Source organism: Saccopteryx leptura, chromosome 1, assembly GCF_036850995.1.
Source record: "Saccopteryx leptura isolate mSacLep1 chromosome 1, mSacLep1_pri_phased_curated, whole genome shotgun sequence".
NCBI lineage: Eukaryota > Metazoa > Chordata > Mammalia > Chiroptera > Emballonuridae > Saccopteryx > Saccopteryx leptura.
The window spans coordinates 273,673,460-273,689,472 of record NC_089503.1 but is presented as its reverse complement, the minus strand read 5'-3'; the positions used below and the strand labels follow the sequence as shown (position 1 = coordinate 273,689,472).

The 16,013-nt window shown below is 39.3% G+C and overlaps 1 protein-coding gene across 2 annotated transcripts in view; it reads right to left on the bottom strand.

The window, feature by feature from the left end:
• ITPR2 (inositol 1,4,5-trisphosphate receptor type 2) overlaps nt 1-16,013 on the bottom strand; it is a 527,270-nt gene that overhangs the window by 275,552 nt on the left and 235,705 nt on the right. For both annotated transcript variants that reach the window (XM_066354092.1, XM_066354101.1), the window contains 2 exons: nt 15,345-15,596; nt 11,563-11,688 (listed from right to left, as the gene is read on the bottom strand). In XM_066354092.1, the coding sequence (XP_066210189.1) occupies nt 11,563-11,688; nt 15,345-15,596 (378 nt within the window). The remainder of the gene's footprint in view (nt 1-11,562; nt 11,689-15,344; nt 15,597-16,013) is intronic.

Genomic DNA, 16,013 nt, shown 5'->3' with positions numbered 1-16,013 from the left:
AGGAAAAATAAATATCATTAAAATGTCTATACTACCCAAAGCAAGCTATAAATTCAAAGCAATTCCTATTAAAATACCAATGTCGTACTTCAAAGATATAGAACAAATATTCAAAAAATTTATATGGAACCAAAAAAGAACAAAAATAGCCTCAGCAATCTTGAAAAATAAAAATAAAACGGAGGATATAACACTTCCTGATATCAAGTTATACTATAAGGCCATTGTACTCAAAACATTCAAAAACACCTTGGTACTGGCATAAGAACAGGCATACAGATCAATGGAACAGAACAGAGAACCCAGAAATAAACTCACACCTTTACAGCCAATTGATATTTGACAAAGGAATTAAGAGCATACAATGGAGTAAAGACAGTCTCTTTAACAAATGGTGCTGGGAAAACTGGACAAATACATCCAAAAAAATGAAACTAGACTATGAACTTACACCATTCACAAAAATAAATTCAAAATGGATAAAAGACTTGAATGTAAGTCATGAAGCCATGATCATCTTGGAAGAAAACATAGGTAGTAAGCTCTCTGACATCTCTCATAGCAATATATTTGCTGATTTAACTCCATGGGCAAGTGAAATAAGGACAGGGTGAACAAATGAGACTATATCAAACTATAAAGCTTTTTGCACAGCTCAAGACAACCATGAACAAAATAAAAAGACAATCTACTCAATGAAAGAACATATTCGCCAATACGTCCAATAAAGGGTTAATAACCAAAATTTATAAAGAATTTGTAAAACTCAACACCAGGAAAGTAAACAATCCAATCCCAAATTGGGCAAAAGAACTGAATAGACACTTCTCCAAAGAGGACATTCAGATGGCCAATAGGCAGATGAAAAAATGCTCAACATCACTAATCCTTAGAGAAATGCAAATTAAAACCACAATGAGATACCACCTCACACCAGTCAGAATGGCACTCATCAACAAAACAACACATAACAAGTGCTGACTAGGGTATGGAGAAAAGGGAACCCTCCTGCACTGCTGGTGGGAATGCAGACTGGTGCAGCCACTGTGAAAAACAATATGGAGATTCCTCAAAAAATTAAAAATCAAACTGCCTTTTGACACAGCTATCCCACTTCTAGGAATATATCCTAAGTATAACAAATCCCCATGTTTATTGCAGCATTGTTTACAATAGCCAAGATCTGGGAACACCCCAAGTGTCCATCAGTAGACAAGTGGATTAAAAAGCTATGGTACATATACATAATGGAATACTATGCTGCTGTTAAAAAGAAGGAAATCTTACCCTTTGCTACAACATGGATGGATCTGAAGTCTATTATGCTAAGTGAAATAAGCCAGGCAGAGAAGGAAAAATATCATATGACCTCAGTCATATGAGGAATCCAATGAACAATGTGAACTGAGGAACAGAAGAGAGGCAGAGAAGGTGTTAAAGAGTTCAGAGGGAAAGCAGGCAGAGGGAAAGGAAATGAGAGGAGGGGATCAAAGAAAGGAAAGACATTAGTGAAAGTATATACACATAACACAGACAGATAGAAGGCAAAATAGTAAATCATGGAGGGAAGGAGGGAAGGCAGTGGGGGGAGGGGGCAAGGGGTATCAAGGAGAACACGGACGGGGGAGGGAGGCAGATATATTCAGAGAAACACCTGTAACTATGTAAACACAACAAATTTTAAAAATTACATCTATTTTTTTGTCAGCTTGGCAAAAAAATATTTTTTGGTGTGCTTTAGAATTTTTAGTGATTAATTTATGTGTGTTATGAAATGAAAAAGGTTAAAAATAATTTATTTCAATAATTTCCCTTTATTTACTATAAGGCAGGGGTAGTCAACCTTTTTATACCTACTGCCTACTCTTGTATGTTAGTAGTAAAATTTTCTAACTGTCCATTGGTTCCACATTAATGGTGATTTATAAAGTAGGGAAGTAACTTTATAAAATTTATAAAGCAGAGTTACAGCAAGTTAAACCATATAATAATAATTACTTACGAAGTACTTTATGTCAAATTTTTGCTAAGTTTGGCAGAATAAATCTTTATAAAACAACTTACTATAATTAAATCTATCTTTTTATTTATACTTTGGTTGCTCCACTACCGTCCACCATGAAAGCTGGAACGCCCACTACTGGGCAGTAGGAACCAGGTTGACTACCACTGCTATAAAGAAAAAGACCCACAAAAGAAAAGTATATTCTATATATTTCTGTTCTAGTTTTTTATTGAAGTCCTTCTTTCATCCCTATAGACATCTTGACTCCTATTTAAATCTCTAGGCTATCTAGAATTTGCTGCTGTAGGTGACCTGATTTCTATTTTTTTATTAATTTTTTCCCATATTGATATCCAGCTGTCCTCCAAACACGTACTAAATAGTGATTTCTTGCTTCACTCTTAGGTTACTTGAGGCCTGACTTATAGTGTATTACTAGTCACTATTTAAATCTCTACCGATAGCTCTAGTATATGCCATGTATCATTATTTTTAAATATTTTAATCCAACTCTAAAAATGAAATGATTTCCAATTTGTAATTTGTTGTACAACTTGAAAAACAAATCCATCATCACTATCATTTCCAAGAAAAATTCACACATTGAAATATTTGTCTTCTTCTACTTCTGGATTAAATTTACAATATATTTGTCAAATTTCATTGACTTTGTCTTAGGTACATAAATTGTTAAATTAAAAATAAATATTGGATTAGGAGTTACAACAGTGAACCAGACAAAATAAAGTCCCTACTCCAACAGAGCTCTTATTTTAATCAAGGGAGACACACAATGGACAAATTAATAAAAATATAAATAAGTGGTAAAATTAGGGCAAATAGTAGACTCTAGAGAAAAGTAAAGAAGGGTAAGCAGTATAGGGGACACAGCAGGAAGAGAGGGTATGGTCAAAGATGACTGTTTAATTTAAACTGCTTGGGGAAGGGAAGGTCTCTGTGTAAGGCAGCATTTTAACAAAGAACTGAAGGAACTGAAGAAACAGCCATGGAAGTTTCTGAAAGAAGAGTAAGTAAAAATCTGTCTCCACCAATAGAATATAAGTCCCTAGACACCAGTAACTAGTCTAACTTTTTCACACTACCATGAGCACCTCAGCACACAGGATTTAAAATAGCTTATTGAAAAAAATAATATTAAGTGAAATTTCAAGACATAGCTATGTCTGACATTGCTTCCCTTGCATACAGGATGATCCTCTTCACCTCTGCTCTAAAAATTTATTGAAGCATGGCCAATGAGGTGGGAAGCAAACACAGCAGGACTAATATCCTGGAGCCAACTGAAAGAGTGTTTCAGGAAAAACTGATCAACAATGATAACTGGCCAACAATGTGATGAGCAGAAAGTATAATGCAGGATAGGAAACCAACCAATCATCTATCAAGAATAGTCAAAAGGTGCACTGTACACGGCACCCTCATTATGACTCAGCCTGAAAATGAAGAAGAATAGAACACCACCTGCAGAAAAGGTGCTACACAAAGAGTGAGTTTTATAGAATGTCGTCTACCCTCCACTTCCCTGCACTGCTCGGCAATAACATATAAAAAGAACCCTTTAATGTGAGACTTTTCAAATGGCTCATTCCACTTAAGAAAGTCAAGAAAACTATGGAATCAACCATCAGTCAGAGAAAACCTACACAATCCTATCAAATTAAGAAACTTGGAGAGTATGGTTCAAAGTACATCTAAACTTTGTCTTTCTTACTACTTCCTATGATTTGGTAAGCTAAGTAAAGGGAGAGAATGGCTGAAGCAATCTATTTGAAAAGAAAATACTCTAATGTACACTTCTCAAAAAATTTGGAGATATTTTATCACTTCATATTTATTTTGAAATATCTCCTAATTTTTGTGAGCAGTATATCTTATTAAGCAGTGATTGATGAGACAATAACATGGCACTGTGTTAGTTATGCCCCAAGTTATTTCTTGGTCTAATTTCATTCTACCCATACATCACTTAGAGTACTGTTGGCCATTATAAAATCTTGAAGTTGATAGCAAAATTGGAACTATCTTCAAAAGAAAAAATATAGTCTGAGGCTGACAATGAACACTGCCTACCTCCCTCCATGTACTTTCTGATCATGAATTGAGTCTCCTGACCTTGGAATGACAATCAGTTATAAAGGCAAAGAAAAGCATCTCTGCCCCATAAACACCAATTTTATCTTCATTGCAGCATAGACCAAAGTAGGCTGTCGTTAAATGCTCAGAAGACAATGGAACAACTTTTCTTGGGTCTAATAGTTTAGCTGTCTGTCTAAATCTGGTGTATTTACAGACTCTATGAGGAAATCAGAATGGAACAAGTATATGAAACAATCTAGCACCAGTTTATTACAAAGCTTTTCAAAAAGATTTTCTTATATGGCCTTAACAAGAAGAAAGAAAAGAGGTTGCAATTAGGAAGATGAGAGTACTAATTAAGGTGACTTAACAGAGAGCTTTACCCAAGAGCAAACAAACAGCCTTGGAGTACTGACTCCAGAGAAACAAGAGAAAGGTGGACAGCAGTCTACGTGTTATTATGTATGTTATGTGCCTGTAAGGTAAGATTATTTCCCAAATTTCTATTGAAATAAGCATCTACCTCATGTTGGCAGACCTTGCCTGAAGAACTGAGTTCCATCCCAAATGATATACTTATTAAAAAAAAAGTGACAAATTAAAGAGAGCCCAAAAGTATATTAAAAGCAATAACACTGGGGAACAATATTTTTGTTGCATCCACAAAAACAATTGTTCTTACCTAACTCGACTGTGCTGATCTCAAATCTGACATTAGTTTTTCTCTGTAGGTTTTCATCTTATTGTAAAATTTTCAACATTTAGGTTAACATAATGAAGTAGAATGTCTTCTTGGGCACCATCTTTGTGAAAATATAATAACTTATATAAGGCAATAAATACACTAATACACTAAGAGATATGATTGCATCAGAATTTGTCTACAATTTCAAAATAGAACATATTAAAACACTTATTTTAATCATAAAATTTGCACAAAACATTTAAATTCTATTCAGGCAAAAATTTGCGTTTGTAGCTCTTGCGGTTGTGTAGTTGTTAAGGACAATCTCATTTGATGCTCCAGCAATAGTCTGCTCATCACTAACAGCTCCAAGATTTTCGGGAAACTTATCAAGGTGACTGTTCAGGACGTGAATTTTAATGTTCATGTTACATCCAATGTTGCGGAAACCCAGTAGCATCCTTTGAACCAGAAGTTCATAGTTTTCTGCCTTTTTGTTGCCAAGGAAGTTCTTTGTAACTGCCATGCTGCTTTCTCCTCCTTATTCATCTTCCTGGCAAATTCTTCACATATGAGGGTTCGAATCTGAGGTCCATCTAATACGCCTGCTTTTATCTTCTCGAAAGACAAGGCAGGAAAAGCAAAATAATATGTTGAAAGCATTCACTTTCTCTATTCAAAGCCTGAACAAACTGCTTTATTAAGTCAAGTTTGATGTGAAGTGGGGGAAAAATGATTTTGTCTTGATTAACTACAGGTTCATTCACAATATTTTGCATCCCTACTTCCAGAGCTTCACGTTTCGGCCACTCCTTCTGTGTCCAGTGTTTCTCCTGAGCTCGGCTGTCCCACAAACACAGAAAGCAAGGATACTTTGTGAAACCTCTCTGTTGTCCTAGCAGGAAATTTACCATTTTAAGATCCACACAAATGATCCAGTTATGCTCCTCATACTTCAGAAAGTCAAGGACAACTTTTATGTCATTATAATCTTCTCACAGATGAGTTGAATAACCAATTGGAACCGCTGCATAAACATTACCGTTGTGTAGGAGAACACATTTCATATTCCGTTTAGAGCTATCAAGAAATAGCTGCCATTCTGTTGGGCTGTAAGTGGTAATACCTAGCTGGCTGAGAAGACTACTGATATCATGACAGTAAACAAAGTGTTTGTCTTCGGAAAAAAAGTCCACAAAAATGTGTTCACACTTCCTGAAATGGGATACTTTGGCTGACCGGTGAAATACATTCTTTTCTTGAAGCCTGGAGGCTAATAACTCAGCTGCTTTCTTTGCTAGGCCCAAATCTCTTACTAAGTCGTTCAATTTAGGTTGACTAAACTGCTGAGGGGTTAATGACTGCTTGGCATCAGAAGAAGACCCTTTAGATTCTACAACCATTTCCTCATGCATCTTATCAAAATATACTTGATCATCATGTTCACTTTCTTCGTCCTTAGAAGAAATAAAACCATTGAAAACTGGAACTGGGAGTGTCTCACAGTGTGGGATAGGTCATATTGCTGAAGGAATATTAGGATATGTGATCATATGCTGGTTTTTTTTGCTGATGCCCTTTGTATAGATCAGACAGAAATAACAGTCACTGCTGTGGTCCTTAGGTTCACGCCAAAACATGGGAATACCAAAAGGCATTCCTTTGCGTTTTCCTTTTGTCCAGCCACGAAGCATTTCCTCACAATTATGACACACAATATGAGGAGACCAATTTTTGTCTTGATTGCCAAGGGGAACTTGAAAATAGGCAATATATGCACGTGTCACAAATGATGAAATATTGCACCTTTGACATTGAAGTGTGTAACAGTCACATATATAACAGAAAGTGTCAAGACTATTCTTATATTTATGCCTACTCAAAGAAGCCATGATTCAATCTTAAAACAAAATAAGAGGGTGTTTTTATCAGATAAAAATTTTTTACATTTAAAAACAACTACAATTATGTAAAAGTGATGTTTGTAAAACATCAATTGCGCCTGACTGGGCAGTGGCGCAGTGGGTAGAGCGTCAGACTGGGATGCAGAGGACCCAGGTTTGAGACCCCGAGGTCGCCAGCTTGAGCACAGGTTCATCTGGTTTGAGCAAAGCTCACCAGCTTGGACCTAAGGTCGCTGGCTTGAGCAAGGGGTTACTTGGTCTGCTGAAGGCCCACGGTCAAGGCACATATGAGAAAGCAATCAATGAACTAAGGTGTTGCAACGAAGAACTGATGATTGATGCTTCTCATCACTCTCAGTTCCTGTCTGTCTGTCCCTATCTATCTCTCTCTCTGAAACTCTGTCACTGTAAAAAAAAAAAAATCAATTGCCTTGTGGTTATTTTCAAACCAAGAGTCGTTGCCCTTTAACTCCAATTTAAAAACCAATGCATGCCATTAACTGTAACAAAAAGAAATTAAAATTGCATAAAAACTAGACCATGCACCAAGAAACGGATTTCAGATTTGGAATCAGTGATGCAGAAATATATAGAAACAGTTCTAAAACCTCATGCAACCGAAAATGGGGGAAAAAATTGTTCCCCAGTGTAATAAGCCCAAAAACCGTATCAGAAGAGAAGCCACTAAAAGACGTGAAGGAAATGCTAAGAAACATGAGAGAGGTCATACATATCTGAGAAGCAATTATAGGAAAAGTACTGGCTGAGGATATAGTAGACTTCCTAGCTCTGATACTAGCTAGGCAAGTCACTCTTTGCTAGCAAATAATTCTCCAAAACTGAGGCAAAAATCTAAGGTCAATCCAAACGGAAGCTTTCTGAAATTGCTTTAAGAACTATTATAACCTTATAAAAATACCTGGGATGTTACCATGATATGGATAAATGGATGTTACCAGCTCTTACCAAGTGCCAAGCAAGTGCTATGCAATATCTCATTGAATCTTCTCAGTAACCCTATAAGAAATGTGTTACTATTGCAATCATTGTACAAATAAGGAAACTCAGACTTACAGAATTGTAAGTTCCTTGCCCAAGGTAACGAAGGTAGTAAGAAGCAGAAGAATTTGGACTTGGCCTCTGGGTTACCTAATGCGTCTAAAAAGCCTACTCTTAACTACCATGCTCTACTGCAGTGATTTGCAAAGTGCAGTCCCTAGACCTGTAGCTTCAGCATCACCAGGGAAACTGCTAAAAATGCCAAGTCGCACAACTACTGCATCAGAAACACAGAGGGTGGGGCCCAGCAACCCTGTTTTAACAAACCCTCCCGATAATTCTGATGCTTGAGAACTACTTGACTTAGAACTATTGCTCTATTGAACTGAAAACCTGCCAAAAGGCCAACTTTTACTTATTTAACCACATGTTTTATCTTTAAAGTTGAAAGTGTGTGGTAGCTTCTTAACCTTTCTTTAAAGGGAGAAAGACAAGTCTTAGATATGGAAACATCAGGTAGGTGTCCTGTCCCTCCCCTGAAATAGGAGGGCTGATCCCTTGCCATTGTTGGCAAAGGGATAAAAAAAGCTGCTGCTTTAAAATGTAAATAAGAGGACAACAGGAAGGAAAGGGAAGGAATGCTTTTTGCTAAGCTGTCCTGGGGAGATGTAATGAGTGAATATTCTAAGAAGAGTCAGAAGTTACCCTGGAGTCTTTTTACAATAAATAACATTGTCTACTTAACACAGTGAAAATGAAACTCCTTCCTACATGCATACCTTTTGTAGAAAACAAATATACACATTTTAGGCTTATGAACACAACAACTGAAAGGGTGTTTCAAAGGCAGCATAATCAGCAGCAACTATCATCAGCTTTCTTTGGTTTAAAAAATAAAAATCCTTTTAGCTTTTTAGCTCATGCTGCCTAGAATGTGACCTTGGTCTTTTTCAAGCTTATCTTTAGTCCATAGCACTGTGCAACTCTGCAAATCAATCTATAATCTCTGTACTATCTCCCTGCACATGCAATTTTAAAGCTCAGTCATCAGTGTATGAACCATCCTTCACTTCAAGGTCTCTGGAGATATTTGTGGCCCATCAGGTACAAGAACATTCATGAGGTCACGGTTGGGGCAGGAGTGAGGGCAGAGGGGGAGGTAATTATGAGTGGTATGTGTAAAGCCAGAAGCCACAGCCAGGGCCACTGTCACAGCAGCCCGGCCAGTGCAGGTTCGCATTGGATTCGGACAGTCGGTAAAGAAACAGCGGAGCCAAAAACTGATGGGCCATAGTCTTTAATTCTAGCTTGCACCCGGCAGGCAAGTAAAAATACACACTGGGCTCCAAAACCCAGTCACATTCAGTGCTCACAAAGCTACTGACTTATCCGACTTTCCTAGAATCAAAGGTTTCTAGCTCACCAGCCTTATTCACCTCTGTTCCCCATCTCCTTCCTTATCCCAGATACAAACTCTACACAAACTGGCATCTCACTCAGCACTCCGCCATCTTGGCTGCTTCTCCTGGCCTCCTCCACGTGGCCTTTCTCTGCTCTCCTCTGCTCTCTCTTCTAATGATAATCTCAGGAACCAAGAGAGCAAGTTCACGTTCTACCCCTATTTTATAGTGTAGCTTCACAACCTCTAATCCAATATACAAAATAGGGAAGTCTCTAATACAAAGTCACTTCTCTGAGGCATGATTGGATTGTACCACCCCACATCAAAAAGGGTGGGAAAGGCTTAATCCCAAAACCAAGCCCCAGGCTACAATGATCCTGCCTGCCCCCAACACACATTAATATCACCTGGGCAACGGCATCTTTAACAAAGTGAGCATAATACATTTTATCCGCCCAACAGTATGTAAATCCCATGTAAAACAGGAGGATGATTTCTCCACAGGTGCACGCTTACCAGAGAAAGGTTAATGAGTGCCTTTGAGTTCCACAGAAACATAGAGCAGGAAATGCCTTACTCCACACATGCTTGAACCCAGTGGCTCTCACTCATACTACACCGCACCAGAGGTAAAATAGCACATTTCACCTGCAAGCCCGGATGAAACAAAAGCGTTCCTGGACTGGAACAACACGTGATTTATTGTATTATCCAAGATTGCTCTTGGATGTCTGGAACTGAACTTGATGTTTTATCATATCCCCTTGGTCTTCCCTCTTTCCAGAAAGAATTATAGGGGAGCAGTGAAGTAATGGGTAACAGCATTCATTCTTCTAAGACAATGAAAATACGGACCTCACTAATCCAGCTCCTCCTAATATATCTGAGACCTATTTACATCTACCAGCACTCAGGAATGTAGGAAACCAGAGGCCTGGGACAGTCATCACAACAGGTCTGAAGAGCTATCTATGCACTACCCTCTATTAGTGAAACTCTTATTTCAACATCACATCACGTTCCTTAACTTTAAAAAGAAAGTCAGAGGGTTGTTTTTTTTTTAACTTAAATAACATACCCTGAACATAATGGTAATTCAGCATGCAAAAAAAAAAAAAAAAAGAAAGAAAGAAAGAAAAGGGTGAGGGAAGCGATATATGAACTAAAATTAAGTGTAATCTATCAAACAATTCCTTCTTTCAATTATTCATTTACTCAATATTAATGGCACAAAATACAGTGTGTACGTAAAGTCATGGTGCACTTTTGACCAGTCACAGGAAAGCATCAAAAGACGATAGAAATGTGAAATCTGTACCAAATAAAAGGTAAACCCTCCCAGTTTCTGTAGGATGATGTGGCAGCATGTGCGCATGTGCAGATGATGATGTAACACCGTGTATACAGCGGAGCAGCCCACAGCCGTGCCAGTCGAGATGTGGACGGTACAGAGGAAAGTTCAGTGTGTTCTGTGGCTCGCTAAATTTGAATCCATGACCAAAGTGCAATGTGAATATCGGCACGTTTATAATGAAGCACCACCACATAGGAATAACATTACTCGGTGGGATAAGCAGTTGAAGGAAACCGGCAGTTTGGTGGAGAAACCCCGTTCTGGTAGGCCATCTGTCAGTGACGAGTCTGTAGAGGCTATACGGGATAGCTACCTAAGGAGCCCTAAAAAATCTGTGTGTGAGCCCACATCGAACTGCACTGAATAGGTAAGAAACTGGGAGAGTTTTCCTTTTATTTGGTGCAGATTTCACATTTCTACTGTCTTTTGTTGCTTTCCTCTGACCAGTCAAAAGTGCACCATGACTTTACAGACACACTGTATATGATGGTGTCTAGGAAATGCCAAGCAGTTTCACCCCTCCAAATGTCAACCCCTCTCCAAAAAGGCAAACAAAACGAAATAGACTGAAAGTAAAAACCAAAATATACTTTGACTGACATGAGTAAAAACACTAGATGATTCAATAATTAAAGAACACTTCCAAAAAAGACTCTCGATAAGCAACACTGAGCAACACTGAGTCCCGAGTTGTCTGCTCAAGTAGCTACCTGCCCAAAACCAGTAGTCAAGACCTCTTGGATCTTTTTCCATCGATGCTGTGTAACTGCATTCACGATGAGAGGTTGACTACAAACTGACTTCTGCCAAGTGTCTTCTCTAACCAATGTAAAAAGTCCACTAAAATTCTGTTTAATAACGGACCAATAGAGTCAGTTGTAAAAGTATAAATGAACACTCTGTTGCTATGTACACTATAATGGGTATTTTGTGTAAAAAAAAATTTACTAATAATTTGGTAAAAATTATTTGCAACTTCTTTAATATAACAGATTACATCCATAAGTAGTGGGTTTAATTCCAAGTTTTCACCCGGATACCTGATACTGTTTAGCCAAAATATATATCGAATTTACTGAATATAAAGTAGTATTTAATGATCAAAATGTAACTTACCCTTGCCATATCCACCAAGAAGTTCTCAAATAATTTCCAAATGTGGTTACTTGTGTAAATTTCTTTCATTTCCACTTCAGTATCAACATAACAATGGTTAACAAAATTCACATAAGCAATTTTAACCTGTGTGTGTTTCAAAGAAAAAAGAAAGTGAGTTTTCTTCATTATTTTCAAATGTCAACTACGAAACGTTAAATCAAATCTGTGCTAGTTCCTGTAGATTACAGCATGCTTTATGTCTATCCAGAAAGCATTCCCACCTCCCTTCTGTCACTAAGACACTCCATCCTTAACCCAAGGAAAACACATCACCTAGTAGTCCGGTCCCCTGGTGTTAGAATGTGCACTTCACCTGATCTGTGGTGGCACAGTGGGTAAAGCAATGACCTGGAACGCTGAGAATGTGCACTTCACTTAAACCAAGTCTATTTGAGACACTAGGAGTCAAACTCTCTTTCCTTCTCCCCTTCCTCTCTTTCCTCTCCCTTCCCCTGCCTTGTTCTCTGTTTCTATCATAATCTTTCTCTCCTTCTCTCTCCCTAAACCCTCTACCTCATTGCTAAAGTGGGACCAGGTAAAACTGAACTCCAAGAAGCCATCTTTTCCAGGTGTGTGGAGGAAAGTTATGCTCAGGCGAAGAGAATAAGGCAAAAGCCACAAAGAAAAAAGAAACAAGAGATGGAAAAAATTCTGACATTGGTTGAACCTCTTGACCCATCTGAACAACTATTCTTCCAATTGCCAAATACAAGAGTTAGTAAAATTTCTGAATTTTTAAAATTTAAACTAGTTTAAGTGGGGTTTTATCATCTGCAACCAAGAGAGTTGTAATATAATACTTAAATGTGTGGACTAAATAATTCTTTATTGTCATCCCAAAATATTTAAATTACTATTTTTGAGAAGAAACAGGTTTACAGTTTACAAAAAAGATTGCATTATTTTAAGATGTAACAAAATCCTTTCCAGATTTAGCAAAATTCCTCATTATGGATTAGGATGAGTGAGTCTTACCCACATGTACCATTTAAAAAATGTGGCCCTGGCCAGTAGGCTGAGTGGTAGAGCATCAGTCCGGCATGTGGATGTCCCAGGTTTGATTCCTGGTCAGGGCACATAGGAGAAGCAACCATCTGCATCTTCACCTCTCACCATCGCTCAACTGGAGCAAGTTGGCTCCTGGCACTGAGGATGGCTCCATGGCCTCCGTCTCAGGCACTAAAAAATGATTCCAGTTGCAACAGAGCAAGGGCCCCAGATGGGTCAAGCACCGCCCCCTAGTGGGCTTGCCAGTGGATCCCAGTTGGGGCACATGCAGGAGTGTGTGTCTGCCTCTCCTTCGCTCACTAAATTAAAAAATAAATAAATAATGTGTACGGGAGAAGCTTTTTGTTTTCCATTTTTCTTTTCTTTCTTTTTATTGAAAATATGGGCCCTGGCCGGTTGGCTCAGCGGTAGAGCGTCGGCCTAGCGTGCGGAGGACCCGGGTTCGATTCCCGGCCAGGGCACACAGGAGAAGCGCCCATTTGCTTCTCCACCCCTCCGCCGCGCTTTCCTCTCTGTCTCTCTCTTCCCCTCCCGCAGCCAAGGCTCCATTGGAGCAAAGATGGCCCGGGCGCTGGGGATGGCTCTGTGCCCTCTGCCTCAGGTGCTAGAGTGGCTCTGGTCGCAACATGGCGACGCCCAGGATGGGCAGAGCATCGCCCCCTGGTGGGCAGAGCGTCGCCCCTGGTGGGCGTACCGGGTGGATCCCAGTCGGGCGCATGCGGGAGTCTGTCTGACTGTCTCTCCCTGTTTCCAGCTTCAGAAAAATGAAAGAAAAAAAAAAAAAAAAAAAAGAAAAGAAAATATGATGGCTGTTATAAATCTCCCCAGAATGTGTATGTGTGTGTGTGTGTGTGTGTGTGTGTGTGTAAACATGTAAACAATCTCAGGGGATTCACAGCATCCAGTTAGAACCGTAAGTAATACAGAATCAGCGTTCATATTCTCTACTTGACTGAGGTCTAAACAAACCTTCAATGATTTTTAACCTTCAACAATCTTATCAGGGCCATACTATAATTATGTCACTTTAAAACTGTGGAAATTGTAGAAAGGTTAATAACTTGTTGAAGCCAGTCACACTGCTAAAAAGAAATAGGTCCAGGATTCCAACTCATTCTTTAAATCATTTCTTCATTCAAAACCTATTTATTGAGTGTAGGCTCAGTCTCAAAAAATATAGTGGTGAACAAGAACAGACCTTGTTGTTTCCAGACCACAGTTGTTTCTGGACCTAGACCTCATCGAGCTTATAATCTTGGGATAGGATGTGAGGGCTACAAATACTTATGGACTAATATAATTCAAATGTCAAATTTCAAAGTATAGACTCTCCTACAGGAAGAGAGGGCAGCTTCCTTAAGAAGTAACACGTGGCCCTGACCGGTTGGCTCAGCGGTAGAGCGTCGGCCTGGCGTGCGGGGGACCCGGGTTCGATTCCCGGCCAGGGCACATAGGAGAAGCGCCCATTTGCTTCTCCACCACCCCCGCCTCCTTCCTCTCTGTCTCTCTCTTCCCCTCCCGCAGCCAAGGCTCCATTGGAGCAAAGATGGCCCGGGCGCTGGGGATGGCTCCTTGGCCTCTGCCCCAGGTGCTAGAGTGGCTCTGGTCGCGGCAGAGCGACACCCCGGAGGGGCAGAGCATCGCCCCCTGGTGGGCAGAGCGTAGCCCCTGGTGGGCGTGCGGGGTGGATCCCAGTCGAGTGCATGCGGGAGTCTGTCTGACTGTCTCTCCCCGTTTCCAGCTTCAGAAAAATACAAAAAAAAAGAAGTAACGCGTGAATCAAGTCCTGAAGGATGCAGAGGAGTGAAGGAGCTGGACGTGGGAGGTCAGAGCGGCATTGTCAGAGAGAGCTGCATATGGGGTGAGGTGTGGACAAAATCAAGAGCTCAGATGAAGATAGGCCCATGGACTTAATCCTTCCTTTTTTTGCCATCTCGTTTCAGGGCAATCAGGGCATGAAGTACCCCTGGTTTGAGCTGTTGATAGTTCCACAAATACATACTTTCAAGTACATCACTACATAGGACCATTGGAAAGGAGGAAAGTTAACCTAACCTGATACCTTTGAAGTTACTGTGACTTAAACTATTTGGATTTATAGCATATTCAGTGTACATACACATTTGTGAACTTTGTAACCATACACCACAACAGTAGAAAAGAAAGTGATTATTACAGTGTACATTCCTGGAAGCCTCATTTATCCTGTTGACAGACAACCAGTTTCTAATGACTGTTTTTCCCCATCATCAGAGCTGAACTAGGACAAAGGGTAAAAGATGATGTGTGAAAAATGCATGTCCATATTTCTGAGAATTCATCTATTCTATAAAGCAAGGTAAATCTGCAGAGTCCAACAGATGATCCTTTAACACTATGCTAGCCTCTCCTACCAATGACCAGGAGTTATTTATAAAGCAACTTTATCATTCTCAAGAATATTCTACAAGTTACAGGTAGATTTTTCATTTTGTAAACATGGCCATATTTAGAATTCAGAGACTCTTGTAGTAGTTTCCAAAGCTTAAAAAAGGTTTGTTGTGTATATACTTTTTTAATAGAACAAGTAAGCTTTTTAATGCTCTCTTAAATTTTCATAATCATATAACTAAGTACAATTCCTTGACTAAATATATTATCTCATTAGAAGTAGTAGTATGAAGACTTTCAGCACTAACTCACTTTATAAATTATTAACAATTCTACAGCTGCTCAGCTCCTGCTAGGCTTACCTCAGGGATGCAGTCATCATGGGTCACCACCCTCACTATGTCATCCAGGGGCAAAAGAGAATTGCACTTGATTTCAGTGTAGACATTTTTCCCCTCCGTACAAGCTGCCAGCAGCTCCACAAGGGTGATGTGGTAGGCTAAGGGGCCACATTCATCCCCTCGGTCTCTCTCTGAACACATCATATGGAGAAGGATGGGAAATGATGCTCTATCATTGTAAAATATCAGCACATCTTCACCCCCATTAATCAACTGAAATGACAATAAGAGAGTCTACATAGCAGTCCAGGTAGTCATCCTTACAATTATTGCCAAGGGTTTGTTCTACCTGGAAACGTGTATTTCTTTGCAAAAACACAGATAATATTCCAAAAGCAGAACTATACCAAGGCAGGATGGGAGAAGGATTCTAGTCAGTGCTAACTGATTAGATATGAATGCTACCAAAACCAGTAGGGGAGATACGGGAGCAGTGGATGGGGGCAAGCATTAAATGGCATGAATGATAGTGAATTATTCACCAGGGAGTTACCCTCTGAAATAAAACCTGCAAAATTTTCAAATAAAGTTACTTTCCTCTATTGCAAATGAAAGACTCCATTGCCAAACATTAAAAATTTCATAAGTGTAAACTTGATAAAGCAGAATAAAATATCCCTATCTCCTCAA